At 47.7% G+C, this 15782-nt stretch overlaps 6 protein-coding genes across 6 annotated transcripts; 3 read left to right on the top strand and 3 right to left on the bottom strand.

Moving 5' to 3' along the window:
• The first annotated feature begins 48 nt into the window (after positions 1-48).
• On the top strand, positions 49-1095 carry BJ212DRAFT_1014169 (uncharacterized protein). The gene is made up of 5 exons (XM_041328846.1): positions 49-350; positions 405-478; positions 528-551; positions 607-725; positions 778-1095. Exons 1-5 carry the CDS (start codon positions 106-108, stop codon positions 898-900), a joined length of 585 nt encoding a protein of 194 aa, XP_041195546.1. The 5' UTR covers positions 49-105; the 3' UTR covers positions 901-1095.
• Positions 1096-1344: 249 nt separating this feature from the next.
• On the bottom strand, positions 1345-2846 carry BJ212DRAFT_1297715 (uncharacterized protein; the record flags this gene model as incomplete). The annotated part of the gene is made up of 7 exons (XM_041332625.1): positions 1345-1395; positions 1448-1603; positions 1657-1738; positions 1790-2036; positions 2085-2379; positions 2439-2671; positions 2720-2846. 7 exons carry the CDS (start codon positions 2844-2846, stop codon positions 1345-1347), a joined length of 1191 nt encoding a protein of 396 aa, XP_041195547.1.
• Positions 2847-3321: 475 nt separating this feature from the next.
• Positions 3322-7787, top strand: BJ212DRAFT_1266415 (uncharacterized protein; the record flags this gene model as incomplete). The annotated part of the gene is made up of 13 exons (XM_041330565.1): positions 3322-3769; positions 3824-3924; positions 3999-4099; positions 4149-5391; positions 5447-5621; positions 5675-5717; positions 5774-5952; positions 6004-6401; positions 6450-6698; positions 6745-6823; positions 6872-6936; positions 6982-7188; positions 7239-7787. The coding sequence occupies 13 exons, from the start codon at positions 3322-3324 to the stop codon at positions 7785-7787; spliced, it is 3837 nt and encodes a 1278-aa protein (XP_041195548.1).
• Positions 7788-7876: 89 nt separating this feature from the next.
• On the bottom strand, positions 7877-8211 carry BJ212DRAFT_1478409 (uncharacterized protein; the record flags this gene model as incomplete). Its single annotated transcript, XM_041339706.1, has 3 exons — positions 7877-7898; positions 7953-8062; positions 8116-8211. 3 exons carry the CDS (start codon positions 8209-8211, stop codon positions 7877-7879), a joined length of 228 nt encoding a protein of 75 aa, XP_041195549.1.
• Positions 8212-10461: 2250 nt separating this feature from the next.
• BJ212DRAFT_1339103 (aldehyde dehydrogenase domain-containing protein) lies at positions 10462-13401 on the top strand. The gene is made up of 16 exons (XM_041335043.1): positions 10462-10870; positions 10926-10972; positions 11029-11218; positions 11275-11347; positions 11404-11474; positions 11525-11554; positions 11608-11718; positions 11770-11926; positions 11993-12232; positions 12284-12404; positions 12457-12488; positions 12544-12555; positions 12633-12735; positions 12789-12838; positions 12888-12957; positions 13014-13401. The coding sequence occupies exons 1-16, from the start codon at positions 10653-10655 to the stop codon at positions 13103-13105; spliced, it is 1617 nt and encodes a 538-aa protein (XP_041195550.1). The 5' UTR covers positions 10462-10652; the 3' UTR covers positions 13106-13401.
• Positions 13402-13600: 199 nt separating this feature from the next.
• BJ212DRAFT_1016075 (uncharacterized protein) lies at positions 13601-14917 on the bottom strand. Its single transcript, XM_041328852.1, has 4 exons — positions 14811-14917; positions 14262-14747; positions 13919-14211; positions 13601-13869 (listed from the first exon to the last, which is right to left on the bottom strand). Exons 2-4 carry the CDS (start codon positions 14541-14543, stop codon positions 13794-13796), a joined length of 651 nt encoding a protein of 216 aa, XP_041195551.1. The 5' UTR covers positions 14544-14747; positions 14811-14917; the 3' UTR covers positions 13601-13793.
• Positions 14918-15782: the final 865 nt, after the last annotated feature.

A 15782-nucleotide genomic window follows, 5' to 3' on the forward strand; every position in this document is an offset into this window, starting at 1 on the left:
CGACTAAGAAGACTTGTGGGAAACCCTTTGAAATGGAAGACCCTAAATGGTAATTCCAGCGGCAAAGCACACATAAGGACTTGGTAACTCAAATTCACGACTTTAATGGCTAAGAAGCGCCAGACAACACAGGCAGCGCAGACAACGCCTGTACAGAAGCCTTTAGTCGAGATATCCGAAGACGAACAATGGCGCTTGATAGAACAAACTGGTGTTCTCAGGAAGATATCTGACACACAAAAACCTGGGGAGACTACAGGCAATGTCGAATCACTCCCACTTGCTGACGAGATCTTCAACGCGGTCGCATACATTATACCGTTGACCTCCTTTCTCATCATGATGGACATGTGAGCTTATACCTGGTGCTTGCTTCCCACCTTACCTCCTGTTGTTTTGGACAGCCTCATACATCAGCAGTATGCAAAGCAGCCAACCGCTGGTGAGGTTGCTGGACGGCTTTTCACAAACTTCCCCAGTACGTTCGAAATTTGCTTGGAGAATCTTTGATGCTCAAATCCATGCAGTTTTGTCGATATTTGTGTTCTACAGTGAGCATCATGGGTTTGTATCAGTTTGGAGTACCTTTTGACCAATTGCCTCTAGCCACGCGACACAAGGCTAACCCTCGTATGCAACTCGCTCTTTTCATACTCTCCCTCGGTGTAGGGCCCCGAATGATATGGCTTATCAATCATGGATCATGGCTCGTCAATATACGACAGGTGTGTTACATTCCGTTTCGGCAAGATGCCTTGTTCACAGGCCATCCTTAAGTGTCCGCAATTCGCAACAATATGGCTGTATACAGTCATACAGTTAAACTTAAATTGGGCCGTTCTCACCTTAGTGATGATAGGAGCTTGGGCATGGTTCACAGGAATGAAACTCGTTCCGTGATTCTGATCACATCGACGGACCGCACGCACCATGGTAATTGCGTGAATAGTTACTAGCATCGGACAGATTCTCTTCAATAGTTTTCCATAGCTAAACATGATTAATATTTCAGCAATGTTGTTCGCCGTGGACAATAACAACACATATCCCGGAAGTAGGTGTAAGTAACCCTAGGAATATGCGCTGCGGTCCTACACAGTAGTATGGGAAGGATAGGCATCTGATGAACAGAACACAGGGTTCATGTCTTCATATTTGCTCGACGATACGCCCCAACCAGGATGTGGTCTTGTATCCCGAGGGCACCTTGTACGAGCAGAGAGCATTGAGAAAACTGCGGAATGTTCACTAGCAGCACATTGCACATAACAAGATAGACGCGAATGCTAAATGAAACAATACCTGAATGTAGAGTGTAATCAAGTTCATGTCCGTCCGCAGAAACTACACCCCGTCTCCATCATCCAATTCTTCAGTCAGAATTTCAACTTTTCTCTGCGACAGAAGCTCTGGGTAAGTTGCATGGCACGAGGTATACCTTACTCACTCGATAAGTTGTATTTCTCCCTTCTAGCACATTTTGCAGCACGCGGAATTGCCACTTCAGGCGCCGACCCAGTGCGCGACGAATGGTAGCTTGGTGAGTATTTACTCTGTCCATGAAAGCCTTAAAAACTCTGTCATCTCGTGCAAAATAATAGACCTATAAAGAAGAGCAGTTGTGAGCTACTGGCAACATTCGACTCCATTGCTTACCGGTATTGGTTCCCCTTCGATAGATTCCAATGCGATCGCCCAAGCTCCGAGAAGTAGAAGGTCAGTTGTAGCATTTGCCACACTTCAGAGTTTGTTCATTGAACGAAGCAATACCGGATCGAAAATGACGTACTAATCCTCCAAGGCAGCGATTGCATCTGCTTTGCTTAGTTCTTTGGTGGCAAACTTTCGCACCGCCGCCTCAGCAGTGGAAACAGGTTTTCCAGCATTACCAGATCTCAAGGCCAGAGACGCCGATGATACCTGAGCACGAATCCACTTTTCTCCTTCGCTCATTATCAGAGTTTGCATAAAAGATGCTACAAGATCGCTCTGAGATTTATAAAGACCATAATCTATGCCGAGTTTGAGATTTGTTCCTGCCACAGGGTTAGCCACTCATCAAGACTGCTTGAAGTGGGACTAACGTAAAGCCTTCAGGATTACTCTTGTCCGTGGGAGACCAATTTCGCTGTCTTCTAGATGGTTGATCCAACGAGAGAAAGCTCCGAGTAATAGGATAGCAACGTCACGGTGAGACTGCCCGATACGCATAGCGTGAAGGAGAGGGGTAGCATCCCCGGTTTTGCGGAGTAGTAGCTGGGGGATCATTAGTACGAGGAAGAAGATACAAGGTATTTGAACTACTGGGAAAGCACGATCACGAACTTCCATCAGAAACATGATATCCTTGTGCTCGATAGCGCGAAAGACTTCAAATGGCTAGCGAAATATAATATATGAACACCGTGCACTAATAAGGATGAGTGGTAACAACGTACCTGAGGCTCTTTCCAACCCCGTGAGGGTTGGTTCCTGGAAAACGTAAACAAAGATTGTGTCGGAGAGCTTTGCTCTGAGGTTGACGAGACACTGCCCCTTCTCCCGACATGAGGTGGGGTATCCTCTGTCAGATCATGGTATTCGGTGGTTGGACTAGGTGGTGTTGGACTGCGTCGTAACTGCCTCAACACCGCCTTTGGTGCGTTCTGTTCGGCCTCTCGCTGCAGAAAGCCTTAGGATATGTTGGATATGATGTGAAGAAGATGATGCTACGACGTACCTGTCGCAGGCAAACGCGCAGGCAGGCATGGATCAGGGGAAATTCGGACTCTTGTCACCGATCGTTGTGCAAAATCGGGGCTCAAGCGATCTAGTATAGAAAGGATGATCGATGCATTGTTTACCATCGCTCCTGCGGAAGCCTATGCAGAGCAGCCGTCCGCTGATAGCAGACCAGTAATTGTCATGGGTTGAGCGTTGTAGAGCGCTAGATTACTCATGTGCATGCCAGTTCAACATTGAACCCAAGTGGTCACAGTACCGAAGTCACGCCAGAGTCACGCCAGAGTCACGCCAGAGTCACGCCAGCCGAGCGACTTCAGTTGACCTTGCCAAAGGACTTCCTTCTGTTACCGTCCCTGTTGCGTCGTTATATTCGCGTGTTTCTTTTGGTCTCTGTGGCTATCTCACTGCTCATCTGCAGAAGAAGTCGCGATGTTGAGAATCTGGGAAGAAACATCTGGTGCTAGATATCCAGATCCTAACTTGAAGTGCGACATGAATCAGGACACCCAGTCGTGTGAGGCTGGTGGTGACCGGCCTGGTTTAAATAATAGCGCATTGGCACCCTTAGCCACCGATGGTGTTGTCCTGAATCGTGCCATGCTTCAGGATCCTTCTCTAACTTCGAAACCCGTGCTTTGTGCGTCTGGCATTCGTCCTGTTGAGGCCGTCATTCTCTATGATGCACTTTTGCCAAACGCAGAATCCAAACTGATGGAGGCTCTCCACGAGATCGATCCAGAAGAATCTTCTTTTACAAATACGTTTCGCGCTGCCCGCTATGCTTTGGCCGAGGTCGGCTTATGTGCCAGTGATCTCGTCTGGCGCAGGGCCATCAGAGAATATGCTGCCAACAGGAATGACGATGACGATCCCGTTTTTGAGATCGCCAACAAAATCCGCGATCTGGTCAAAAACTGGGTGTTCGCCATGCCGAACTTAAACATTTCTTCCAGAGGCTTCAATGTGACGCCCAAGTTCGTGCAGTTGATTCATGTTCTCAAATCATGTGGAGCTTACGGGGACAAGTTCCGTGGAATTGTCTTGGGTTCGTATGAGGAAACCTGTCTTGATAACGGTTGATAAATGGTTTACACTATAGTCCAACGGTCCGAAGTTGCGACAATTATGGTGAATATCATGAGAACCATGATTGATGAATTGGCCTTCGTTCGACCTTATGCTTTGTCCAGCGAACTCTTTGTCACTGATGGTAACCAGCAGGTATGTGAAGTTTCGTTACTTGCAACATGGTTGGCTGAAACATATTATGACAGCGTGAATTACTTGACAACTTCGCGAGTGGAAAGCATAACCTTCTTATTCTAATTAAAACTCTGGAAGATATTGACCTTCCACGTGTCAATGTCTTTATACGGTGCATGTCACTCTTACTGCTAGTTGTGGTTCGCTCATATGTGCTCTAGATACGACTTGTTCGAGAGCCAACTTTCCTATGCATTTGCTTGCGCGCATACAATGGTGCCTGATGGACATCTCATACATATGGTGGAGAAAGGGAGCGACCTACATCGCCGAATTCTTCAAGAGTATAGCGGTCCAGCACTTGACGATAGGTGGATCAAGGTGGTCTTACAAGGGGGGAATTCCCCAGTTCCATCCTGTCCATTGAAGGAAACCGGAAACCCTTACCGCTCGGACGAAGAGATGGCCTCCAGGCCAGAGATCTCGATAGGAGACTCGATCAACGGTGGTCGATTACTTGAAGACGATGCCTTGCTTGCTGTCTTCCGCATCGCTGCGAACCTTCAGTGCAGCATTATAACTCCATTTCTTCATCCTCTGTTTGTTGTCCATCCCACACCCATACCAAGCATGGGTGGGGTTCAACAATTCGTGTGCACTGTGACACTCCCGCCTGGACTGCCTTTGCAGACGATTCAAGGTCCTCCATGTTTTACACCCGTCCATGCGCGTCGCTCAGGAGCCTACCGATTTTGCCTACGATTATTTGAGTTCAGCGGCCTGGACTACCGCCTGATCTATACCCCAGACCGATCTGACGACAATGCTTACGCGAATCCTTCCCTATTGAAATCAGATCTAGTTTCTGGAAATAGTTGCTACATGCGAAAAAGGCCAAACTTCTGGGTCAACTCATTACGAATTTCTGAAGAACGCCTCTTTCCTGTCGTCATTTCCGTAGGCAATCCAGAAGGCCCATCTGAACCTTATGCACCTATCGTTATTCTAACACGTCAACCATTACCTCATCTAGAACCCTTCAAATTGTTTTTCTATGGCGTTTTTGCCACTGTCAAGAATGCACGAGGTCCCGCCCTCATCTTTGATGGCGAGCGTCTCAATGACCTTCACTCCTATACACTCAGAATTTGCCGCACGATTGCCAACAAAGCATTTGTATGTTCGTTGGAAAAAATGGCATACTTCATCGCACCTCTACTTCCTTCCCAAGCCAAGGATTTCTCGTGTTCCAACACGACCAACTTACAAGATGCCATCGACTGGGAAGCTGTGGCACGAGCCAACAGCAACTATGTCACGCGTTTTAGTTCCGATAACTTACGAGACCTAAGCGAATTTGAGGATGCAGTCATCCAAGATAGATTAGTCGAATTCACTCGACGATGCTATGTTGTCCGTTTACGACCGGATCTGTCACCAATGAGCAAACCCTCAGACAGCCCAGTAAGTGACCATCATTGATGGTCAATCTACGAATTCTTGATCTATCTCATTCCAGCGCGAGGCAGAATATGCGAACATTCTGGAGTACTGCAGAGCGCGTCGCAAGGGTTTCCAGGGCCTCCAAGATAACAATCAGCCTCTAATCGAGGTATCCAAGGCTGCTGCCGTGCTGAACCGCCTGAATCCCGTCCACAAGCCCCTTATAGAGACGAACAAGACAAGTCCAAAATGTAAGCTGCTCATGTATGTAACTTTGGTAAACCACGTAGCTGACACTAGGTAGATCTTATACCTGAGCTCTGTGGCAAGTGCACGATTCCAGCGAGGTGAGTGTTCTTAGCAGGAGACCACCACTATCCTCATACAAAACTCTGTCAATTAGCATATACCGCACTGCGTTACTTTTACCATCTATTACTCGACGAATCGATGATTTCTTGATTGTAAAGGAGCTCAATGCACAGTTCTTTGCAAATATGATCCTGGAACAACATTTGTTGTCTGCCGTCTTCGCTCCCTCTGCGACCTTCGAAACGGATTACGAAAGGCTGGAGCTCCTTGGTGAGGTTTACCCGACCCTTATTTTTCGCAATGCTCATACTATAATGCAAGGCGATTCATTCCTGAAATATTTCAGTTCTGTTTATGTGTTCGTTTTTAACCCTGCTTTGAGTGAGGGCGCATTGCACAAGGCACGGCAGCACATAATCAGTAACAAGGTGCTCACGCAGTGTGGTCTTTCCATTGGTCTGCCATCATACATACAAGGAAAGACGTTCAGCTACAAATTATGGCAACCTCCAAACTTCACAGTTCAGGACGTATCTATGCAGCATCTGGGGAGGTCTAACGATTTCACGTCGTCCAGTGGCAATGGCGGGATGACAATTGATACCCAAACACAGGCTCCCGTCAATGATACCAATGCCTCCACTATGCTTTCGACCTCACAGTCAAAGACGAAACACAAGGCCCCCGACGATAACATAACACAGTGGCTCGGAGACAAGGTGGCAAGGGTATATTATGAGTTGGAATTATCTCATATACTTTTGCAGACGATCGCCGATGTCGCAGAGGCTATCATAGGAGCGGCTTATCTTTCTGGAGGCCGCAACGTTGCGCTCAGAGCGATAAAGGCCCTCCGATTACCTGTTGCTGACGTCGAACAATGGGAAGATTTCCGCCGGAAAGCTCTTGCTCCCCCTTCAAATGTCACGCCAAGGCTCCGCGGTGGCACTCTTTCAGCAGTGGAAGAGATTATCGGAGCTAGTTTCAAGTACCCACACTTGCTCTCTCAAGCTCTTGTATGTGTCATCTCTCTTCGACTACCATCAGCTGACCCTCTTCTAGACTCATGGTTCAATTCATGGATACGAAAATACATGCTATGAGCGGCTTGAATTCCTGGGAGATGCAGTGCTGGATTTTTGTACGTGGTTCCTCCTCTTCGTGGCAATGGTGTAACATGCATTCTCAGTGGTAGTACGACATGTCTTTAACAGGGATGACCATATGTCCCCTGGAGCAATGACACTATTGAAGGTGAGTATGCGCTGCTTACCTTGTGATTTTATCAGACACCTTTAGTCCGCTATGGTGTCGAATTCAGCCCTGGCAGCGGTCTGCGTTCGGACTGGATTACATGCGTATCTTCTTTATGAGTCGTATGCTCTCGGAAATAGCATTCAGTCATATGCTGAGCAGCTGGAGACAAGGCGCCAGGAAGAACATCAAAAGGCGGTCAGGGATGGAAGGCCTCCAGGGCAATACTGGCTTGATATGGAGCCACCCAAGGTATGTTTATAGCTGGTCTCCGAGCAGAATGAACCGACACATGACTATAGATCCTTTCTGATGTCGTAGAATCGATCATCGGTGCACTTTACATCTCAGACGGTTTCACATCTGACGGTGTGGAATCCATGTTCGAGAAAATCCTCGAACCTTTTTACGACCAACATGTCACAGTCAAGACCCTTTCGCATCACCCCACCAAAATCCTTTTCGAGATCATGCAGACTCAGGGTTGCCAACAGTTCTCCATTGAGAAAGAAAAACTTGGCGAGACTCACGGAACTCGCTGTGATGGTAGGATTCAAATTGTGTCCATGTGGAATGTACTGATGAGCCTTCCAGTTATTGTTCACGACATTATCCTAGCGAGCGCCACAGAGTCGACGGGATATATCGCAGGGCGCATGGCGTCAACTGCCGCCCTCGATGCACTGGAAGGGGACCCCAGCTTTATGGCTCACAACTGCAGCTGCAGAAACCGAATACAAATGGGAAAGAAAGACTACAAGAATAGGCTGGAAAAAATGTTGGCTGATCTTGAGGAGGGGCAGAACGTCACAACTGAAGAGGATCACAATAACGGCATGGGAATCGAGTAACAGCTGGTCAAACTTTTGGTTTGAGCTCAGATTCGAGATATAGGTATTGAAAAGACAAAAAATTGTTGTGTCGAACACCCTAGACACGTCTATGCTGCGCCAGACTTGATCCTGTTAGCATGTGTCAGAGTGTGGTTTTACTGATGCTATTGAGTAATCGCGTACAATTGAAATTTGGCAGCTGCGAAAGGAATGCTGAATCCTGATACCAGGAAAGCAGTGAGCTTGATACCGAACGATAATCGTTTCTTTCCAGGCCACTCGAATGGCAAGTGCTAAGGAGGGAATATATGCGGTGCTGAACGAGTGGAAGACGAAGAACACGTACATGATATTCACCGTGGCCATGCACAAAGCGTGCAGAAGGGGCAACGCGAATACGCACAACTTGTGCACGCAAGGAGTGTGGTGCACGGGCGAGCATTGAAGATCTGAGGGCAGTAATGTTGTTGAGACAAAGAGCTCAAGTTAGAACTTGGAAGGTTTGCCGGAACCACCCGCAGTTCTTCCCACGTCGCTCCTCCCATTTCCGCGGAAAGACATGTTCGGACTGTTCGCAGTCGGGCTCTCGATGTTTATTCCATATAGCACGGAGCATTTTGTCTCAGCAAGTGCTCTAGCTGACATTAATAGCGAACTCACCTCACCCTCACTCGCTGGACTACCAGGATCATTTCGGATGCAGTCACGAACTTCTTAGAGAATTGACGATGCAGTAAGTAGGAACTAATGTTTGTGGCAATCCTGCCCAGGAACAACAAGCAAGGTAAAGGTTAGACCAATGACCAGCTTGAGACTCTAGGCGTAGGCGATAATAGTACGCTCTTTTAGGCATCGCTCCATCACCGAACTGCTCGCTCGCTCCTTCACCAGTTGTGCACTCGATTCCTCAATTTTAGGCGGCCAGGATTATGGTCAGGTTGCGTGCATGTAACCGAACGATAGGGCTAGGCCTGGCTAGACGCCGTTGATAATTTAGGTAGAGTTCTGTGGCATAATTCGCGCAGGATTATCTAGAGCTTGTGAGTCGGACAATCGAATGGTTAGCAAGAGATTACAACTAATTATTGCTGTGTTTACAGGGCCGTGTTCGTAAGAGCGCATCTCTTCGCAGGCTAGAGAATTCCGGTCTCTCAATTTGCTGCGAAGTATCGATAGTAACATGTTCGTAACAGACGAGAATGCTGGCATGCTTGAGTCAGAAGTACAAGATTAATTTCCACTCATGCCTTCCAGTTGCCTCGTGTTTATTGTTCTGTAAGATAGGCACCTGTCAGCAGACTCAGCACGACCTACTTCCCCACCATAAACGGTATGCTCGGGTATGTTGGGAACATCATGATCGAGATAGCAAGGTTACGTTACTTGACGGATCACTGGAGGGTGTCATACGACGAGGATGTACAGCAAGCCCTGAGATGAAAAGGGGACTTATCGCAGCGTATGTGTATGTCATCATGATACCAATACTCTGTGTCGTTAACTGTTTATTGTGTATATGGCATACTAAACGAGTTTCATGTGCAGGAATATCAATGGCGGAAATAACATGAACCTAATAGAATGTACAGCCATCAATCAACATGCGCAGCCTTCGTCATGTGCGCACAGGAACGTTCGTATGTGGGTCACTCCAGAGAGCAACCTACTAGTACTGTTTCTGCATAGAGTGGCGTAAAGCTTCTTACGTGGGTCGAAGCTACGTATCAGATAATACAAACCGGCTCCCTACCACCGGTAGCATCCCGATGAATCTCAAAATCACCCATGCCAAGGTCCTCGAGTGTTGTGCCTCGGAGATGGCGCATACGTATCCCATAATAGCACCCCGAAAGGTCGTAGAGACTTGTTGCTTCACCTCGGCCACCATGTTTTATGCCTTCCATTGGAAGTTGTTGATTCATCTAACCTAAACAGGTACTCGATGACTACGAGAGACTGCTGGGATGTTGCCAGTCTAGTACTGGCAATGACATGCTGGTGGGTGACGGTACTTGTGGTTTTCTTGAAGTACAAAGATTTGATCGAGCTTAGTATCGGTTTGCTAGGTGTGCACCCAAATGAAAGCCAACACGTCCTTGTGGCACTCGAACCATGGAAACTATATGATGCAGCTCTTCGTGCGTCAATGACGTGACGGCTGTCGCGACTGAAACTACGAATGTACATTTCACCATGATGGTGGAGCTTCGTAACTTCTGGTTCTGCGGCAGATTCGCCTGCCAGTGCACCGCAGCACAATTCAATGTTGCGCATGTTCCACGTCTTGAAGAGTCTTGATAGAGCTCTCGCCTACCCAGTGGTAAATGTACCTGTCATGAGAGCATACAGGAGCATACCCGTTGTCGGTCCCGAAGATGTTTTTTGCTGAGTAGCTCAGGACCACGAGTGTTTATTACTTCGTTTCTCATGCCTTTTTTCTTCTCGTTCTTGTTCTCAGATGCATCCCAAAGGGAAAGAACATTCATTATAATACTTCGCAGGAAATCAACGGGCCGGTTATTTACATTTCTGGGGAAGTGGCTTTTAAAAGGCTTTTTGTTTCATGAGTTCATAAGGCATCAGGTGGGAAGTTGCTGTACATGGCTGTAGCACGATGGTGGATGGTTTTTTTTCGCAGTGCAACACACCCGGCGAGAAGCAAAACGGTGGGGCTGTACAGCACGGTGTAACGAAATACCATTTTAGAACCAGTGCTGCGCCCGCAGCCCCTTTGACAGAGTAAGCAGCTGGGGTCCAAGCCTTCCGTATACCCCAGGTTCAAAGATCTGGTATGTACACACGTGTTAGTATTCGACTTCACATGAAAAACATGCGGCGTTATCTTATCTACGGATGTGATACAGACCTGTATTATAAGTCTAGATGGCGGCTAAAAGTATTCACACCAAGTTATTCGGTCGAGCGTTGTTATCGTTCCCTTCACGGACGCTCTATCGCTCTTCACATACACCTTCCACCATGACATCCCTATCAGCCCGCATTGTCATACGTGCTGCGAATCGCGAACTCGAGGTTCCGACTGGCCTGTTCATCAACAACGAGTTTGTTCCCTCCGCGGATTCCCCTAATGATCTCATCCAGTACGATCATTCATATCTATCTGATAAGGATTGCGACTTATTTGAATGCGTACAGCCTAGTCAACCCTGCAACAGAGGAAAATATATGCTCCGTGGCAGCTGGTGAACCTCATCACTCTCATCTACGCTAAAAAATCAAGAATATTGATGAAGTTCAGGCTCAGTGAAGGACATAGACATAGCGGTCACGGCGGCTCGCAAAGCTTTCAATACCACATGGGGGAAAAATGTGACTGGTTTCGAAAGGTCTAAGCTCCTGAATAAGCTGGCAGATCTTATAGAGAGGGATCAGGATATACTCGCAGAGGTCGAATCTTTGAATAACGGCAAGCCATTCAAAATCGCGAGGTACGCAAATACGTCTTCTTTACGTTTTATCTCTCAATGGGCGTTGATCATATCAGGGATTTTGATATCGGGGACAGTATCCAGTGCTTGCGGTACTATGCGGGGTGGGCTGATAAAATAACCGGACAAGTATATCCAGGGGCATCTCGAAAGGACGAATCTGTATTCATACTTCCTATTCTCAGACTATCGAAGTCGACAACAAAACCAAGCTTGCTTTCACTAGGCACGATCCTATCGGGGTTTGCGGACAAATGTGGGTGGTTTCCATGCGTTACTTTGCACATGTTCACAGACACGGTATAGTATTCCATGGAATTACCCAATCAATATGTGGTATGTATTTAACTGCGTAGATCTTGGAGATCGAAACATGACGTCTTCATTAGGGCATGGAAAGTTGCCCCTGCCCTTGCATGCGGGTGTACCATCGTTATGAAACCTTCCGAACTTACCCCTTTGACGGCTCTTATGCTATCGAAGCTTATCGTTGAAGCCGGGTACGCGATACGTTCATCTTTAGTATTTTTCTGACCCCAATTTTGAACTAGTTTTCCACCAGGCGTGGTGAACACGATTCCTTCCCTGGGATCTGTTGGCGGTGCGGCCTTATCAATGCATATGGATGTAGATAAGGTTGCGTTCACCGGGTCTACAGTAACTGGCCGCAAGGTCATGGAAGCCGCGGCTAAAAGCAATCTGAAGAAGGTGAAGTGAATTTTAAGGAATCAACTCGGTTAAGTCAATTAATATGATAATATTATGTGTCTGAAGGTGTCTCTGGAGTTGGGTGGCAAGTCACCCCAGTTAGTTTTCGAGTCCGCGGATCTGGAGCAAGCCGCAAACTGGGCTTGCCTCGGTATTTTATACAATACCGGCCAGGATTGCACGGCAGGATCTCGTTTGTATGTTCAGGACACAATTTACAATAAGTTTGTCTCCCTCCTCGTCTCTAAAGCCAAGGAGCTCGTGATCGGCGATGGCTTCGACGAGAAGAGCGGTGGTGGGCCCTTGGTCGGTTAATCGTACGAGATCGCACCATCCACAGCTCACACCCTTTGCCAGGTGTCCAAAACTCAATTCGACAAGGTTTGGCGATATATTGAGAGCGGTCAGGCTCAAGGCGCAAAGGTGGCTCTGGGTGGCCAAAAGCGTCCTGGCAAGGGTTTCTTTGTTGACCCTACGAGTAAGTATCCGTAGCTTTCGGAATAGCACCATCACCGCTGATCGACCCCCAGTTTTCACGGACATTAATGCGAACATGGATATCGTAAGTGCTAAAGCTGTCCCCCAGAATACTCCGGGCTCACGTTCATGCGAATCAGGTCCGAGATGAGGTATACTTCTGATGCTGGCAGGATGCACACTTCCTGCAGCACAACCCTGAATATCTAATAGTAATGTTAACTAACAGATCTTTGGGCCGGTTCTGGCGGTGGGCCGGTTCAAAACTGAAGAGGAAGCCGTTTCACTGGCCAATGACACATCTTACGGCCTCGGTGCTGGTTTACACTCCAGTGGGTAGTCCCCCGGGTATTTGATTCAAGCTGAAATGCCTTTGAAACATCAGATGATGCAAATCAGTGCATGCGTGTCTCGTCTGCTCTTGAAGCTGGAACGGTATGCCCTATATCGCTCTGGCATATTCCATAATTGATGGTATCCAAAGGTTTGGATCAATCAGTACAATTTGTTGAATAACAATGTCCCGTTCGGCGGGAAAAAGCAGAGTGGTATCGGTGAGCAATTATTATTGAGTACGAAGTACGTCCAATATGTCTGACTTCGCGAGCAGGCCGTGAACTTGGAAGTTATGCCCTCGAGGAGTACACTTCGGTCAAGGCTATTCACTGGAACTTTGGAGAGAAACTCGATTGGCCGCTGTAGTGGCAAAACTGACACCACCGAACTTGAGTACCGTCAACAATTGTATTTTTACTTGTATAATATTGTAGCTGACCGCCATTCAAACAATGTCCGACTGTAATGATGTTGATGTTGATGTTCTTGAGAGTTTCCACAACTTCGTCACCGCATACAATACTTGTCAAGCCACAAGGAATGTACGCGCTTCAGACGAAACCGCGCCGTGACGACACAGATAACAACAAACAAAGAGTTCAGACAACTCATCTTCGATGGACTGCACATCTAAAATGGGCGGCAGGAACGACGGACCGACGGGGGCAATCTCACGCTGGGGTCGCGAGTCCAAAGGTGTGAAGGGTCAGGGGCCTCATAGACTATATATAGTATTGATGGTCTTAAATAAATCACAAAAGTAACAAGGAATCAGGTAAGAGCCCGAGGGCCAAAAGGAAGGCGATCATTTGAAGTCAGAATTTTCATTCTTACTGACTCTAGACCATAAGGTTTGATGATTTAAAAAGGGGAAACATTGTTCAAATCTTAGCTAGGGAATCATACAACAATGAGGTAAATGGGTACATAACTCGAAACTCTCCATCTGATCGAATAACACTCTTACAACAGTCACGAAAGTCCGCATCATATCTACACGGTTATAGCACTAACCAAGGAAGGTATCATCAGCGTGCCAACCGCCCGGCTGCTGTTAATTCTGTCCGCCAGGGTGGGTTGATGGGTAAGCAGTCATGTCCCCACTCCCTGGACCCATATCAACCGTGTGGCTTCAATTGGACGTTCAGCACAGGAAGGCGGAAAGAAAAGCATACTAACACATTTGGCTGACCATATCCATCCAACCAGTTGGCAGGATCCAAGTACAAGGGATTGCCCTGTTGGAGCGAGGCATTCAGGTGACCAGAAGCCTCTGTGGAGGGATGTAAGTGCCGCGCAAGAAACATAAGTCTCACTCGCGTACCAGCATTCGTGGACATGGTGAATGTATTGTGATGGACGACAGCGACGGAATCATCATGCGGAGCGGTGGAATTGACCTCAGCGTACACGCATGGTTTATTGGTCTCGGAGCACCGGTTGCAGATGCCCAATGTTGGGTTAAAGACGCACTGACAAGCGTTAAGAGGTTGAGAATGCAAAAGGTCGGAAAGTTACTGACTTTCCTCTTGAGCTTCCTGCATGATTTACAGGCTTGAGGGGCTCGATGCTGCATCGCAATTGCACTTGCGCTCATCGCTGGATCCATGAAGATACGGACGATGTCCGCACCTCTTATATGGCAACAGAAAAGTGACAAAGCCATGCTTGCATGACTTGATTGGAACCGGCAAAGGTGTGGTTTCAGCGAGGTAGAGGAGTGGGTGGCCGGATCTATCATATTTCCGCTTCCGGAATGGTTGCTCATTGTCAGGTCGTGAAACGAACCAAGGTTGAATTTCATCTATTCTTGCCACCAGGACATGCTGGACAGACGCTTGTCGCCTGGCAGACCCTGTGGAATTCCATGGTCTTGTCCATTAAGTTGAGATCGTTAATGATAGGATTATACACTCTCGCAACGACCACCAGTGACCCAGCTTCTTGTCGTGTTTGAGGAGGGGCGAGGAAGATGAACAAGTGGCAGCAACCTCAATTTCCAGAGGCTCTGGGGCAGAGATGCCAAATCAGTCCATGGGACCCTGCACCAACGTTAACCCTGCAGGCTTACTTATTCAGCTCGACAGGAGTAAAATTGACGTATGCGCTGGGTATTGCAGGGCCGGTAACATGCATTTTTGGCGATCGAAGGAGATACGGTTCGGCCACGAAACACCGTCCACACGAGGTCATTGAAAATCGAGGCTTATTTGAGCTTTAGAACATTACCACAAATGTGATATTCGCGCCTCGTATAGGCGCTGGCAACAGCAGGTCTTCATGAGCACTGCTGCTGGCAATGCTGCATGTCGACCTGCGCACATGGCAGAATGGGTCTTCCTAGTTGGACAACTAGTCATCATAAAATTTTGCAACAGAAGGCCGACCGCGGGTTTCTGGTGCTTCGATCATGAACGCTAGCATGAATAACGATGAATGAATTCCACCTCAAGCCCACTCGGAACAAATGAACAATCCTAATTGGCTGACTCAAAGCACAGCCCCATGAATTTTACGTATACGGTGATGATCGAGGTTGCCGCCGGTGTGATGAAAAAGGCACAGGCAATTTCGACCGGGGTACAAATCAAACTCTGATTTCTCCAAACCACATGAGACAGTAGAACAGGCTAATATTTCCTGTCCCTGAGCCACTCCACCCGTATGCTCTACGAAGTCGGTCATCGGTCATGTATCAAAAGATAAGCGAAATGACTTGGGCATACCTATTGCATAGGACCACCCTGTAAGTAGCCCCAGTTGTCGGAAAAGCCGAGAGCTTGAGAGGCCCCGCAGTCGCGGGTTGCGGTTGAACCGCGGAGGTCGTGAGGCTGCACTCGACTCCTCGTTTCGCGCACAGTGCGCAGGGCTGAGCTGGACGGTCCCTGTCGTATTCACACTTTGATAGTGATTAGCTAGATTGCAAGCGATGCAAGGAACAAAAAATTGCCAACCCTTTTCCTGGCGATGCGACACACCTCGCACGCATGAGTTGCCTTTGGACGCATCACGATAGGCTTGGATGGCTTTTCATCCATATTGA

Source organism: Suillus subaureus, assembly GCF_016647635.1.
Source record: "Suillus subaureus strain MN1 chromosome Unknown BJ212scaffold_8, whole genome shotgun sequence".
Taxonomy (NCBI): domain Eukaryota; kingdom Fungi; phylum Basidiomycota; class Agaricomycetes; order Boletales; family Suillaceae; genus Suillus; species Suillus subaureus.

What these genes read in the sequence shown, in the direction of transcription:
- BJ212DRAFT_1339103 (XM_041335043.1), top strand. Translation starts at nt 10,653, where the DNA reads ATGGCGGCTAAAAGTATTCACACCAAGTTATTCGGTCGAGCGTTGTTA. An exon ending in ATCGGGGTTTGCGGACAAAT is followed by an intron (nt 11,475 to 11,524) that starts GTGGGTGGTTTC and finishes GACACGGTATAG; the next exon opens with TATTCCATGGAATTACCCAA. An exon ending in GAAAAAGCAGAGTGGTATCG is followed by an intron (nt 12,958 to 13,013) that starts GTGAGCAATTAT and finishes CTTCGCGAGCAG; the next exon opens with GCCGTGAACTTGGAAGTTAT.
- BJ212DRAFT_1014169 (XM_041328846.1), top strand. Translation starts at nt 106, where the DNA reads ATGGCTAAGAAGCGCCAGACAACACAGGCAGCGCAGACAACGCCTGTA. An exon ending in TTTCTCATCATGATGGACAT is followed by an intron (nt 351 to 404) that starts GTGAGCTTATAC and finishes TGTTTTGGACAG; the next exon opens with CCTCATACATCAGCAGTATG. An exon ending in GCTTTTCACAAACTTCCCCA is followed by an intron (nt 479 to 527) that starts GTACGTTCGAAA and finishes AAATCCATGCAG; the next exon opens with TTTTGTCGATATTTGTGTTC.
- BJ212DRAFT_1016075 (XM_041328852.1), bottom strand. Translation starts at nt 14,543, where the DNA reads ATGAAATTCAACCTTGGTTCGTTTCACGACCTGACAATGAGCAACCAT. An exon ending in GCAGGAAGCTCAAGAGGAAA is followed by an intron (nt 14,212 to 14,261) that starts GTCAGTAACTTT and finishes AACGCTTGTCAG; the next exon opens with TGCGTCTTTAACCCAACATT. An exon ending in GGATATGGTCAGCCAAATGT is followed by an intron (nt 13,870 to 13,918) that starts GTTAGTATGCTT and finishes GTCCAATTGAAG; the next exon opens with CCACACGGTTGATATGGGTC.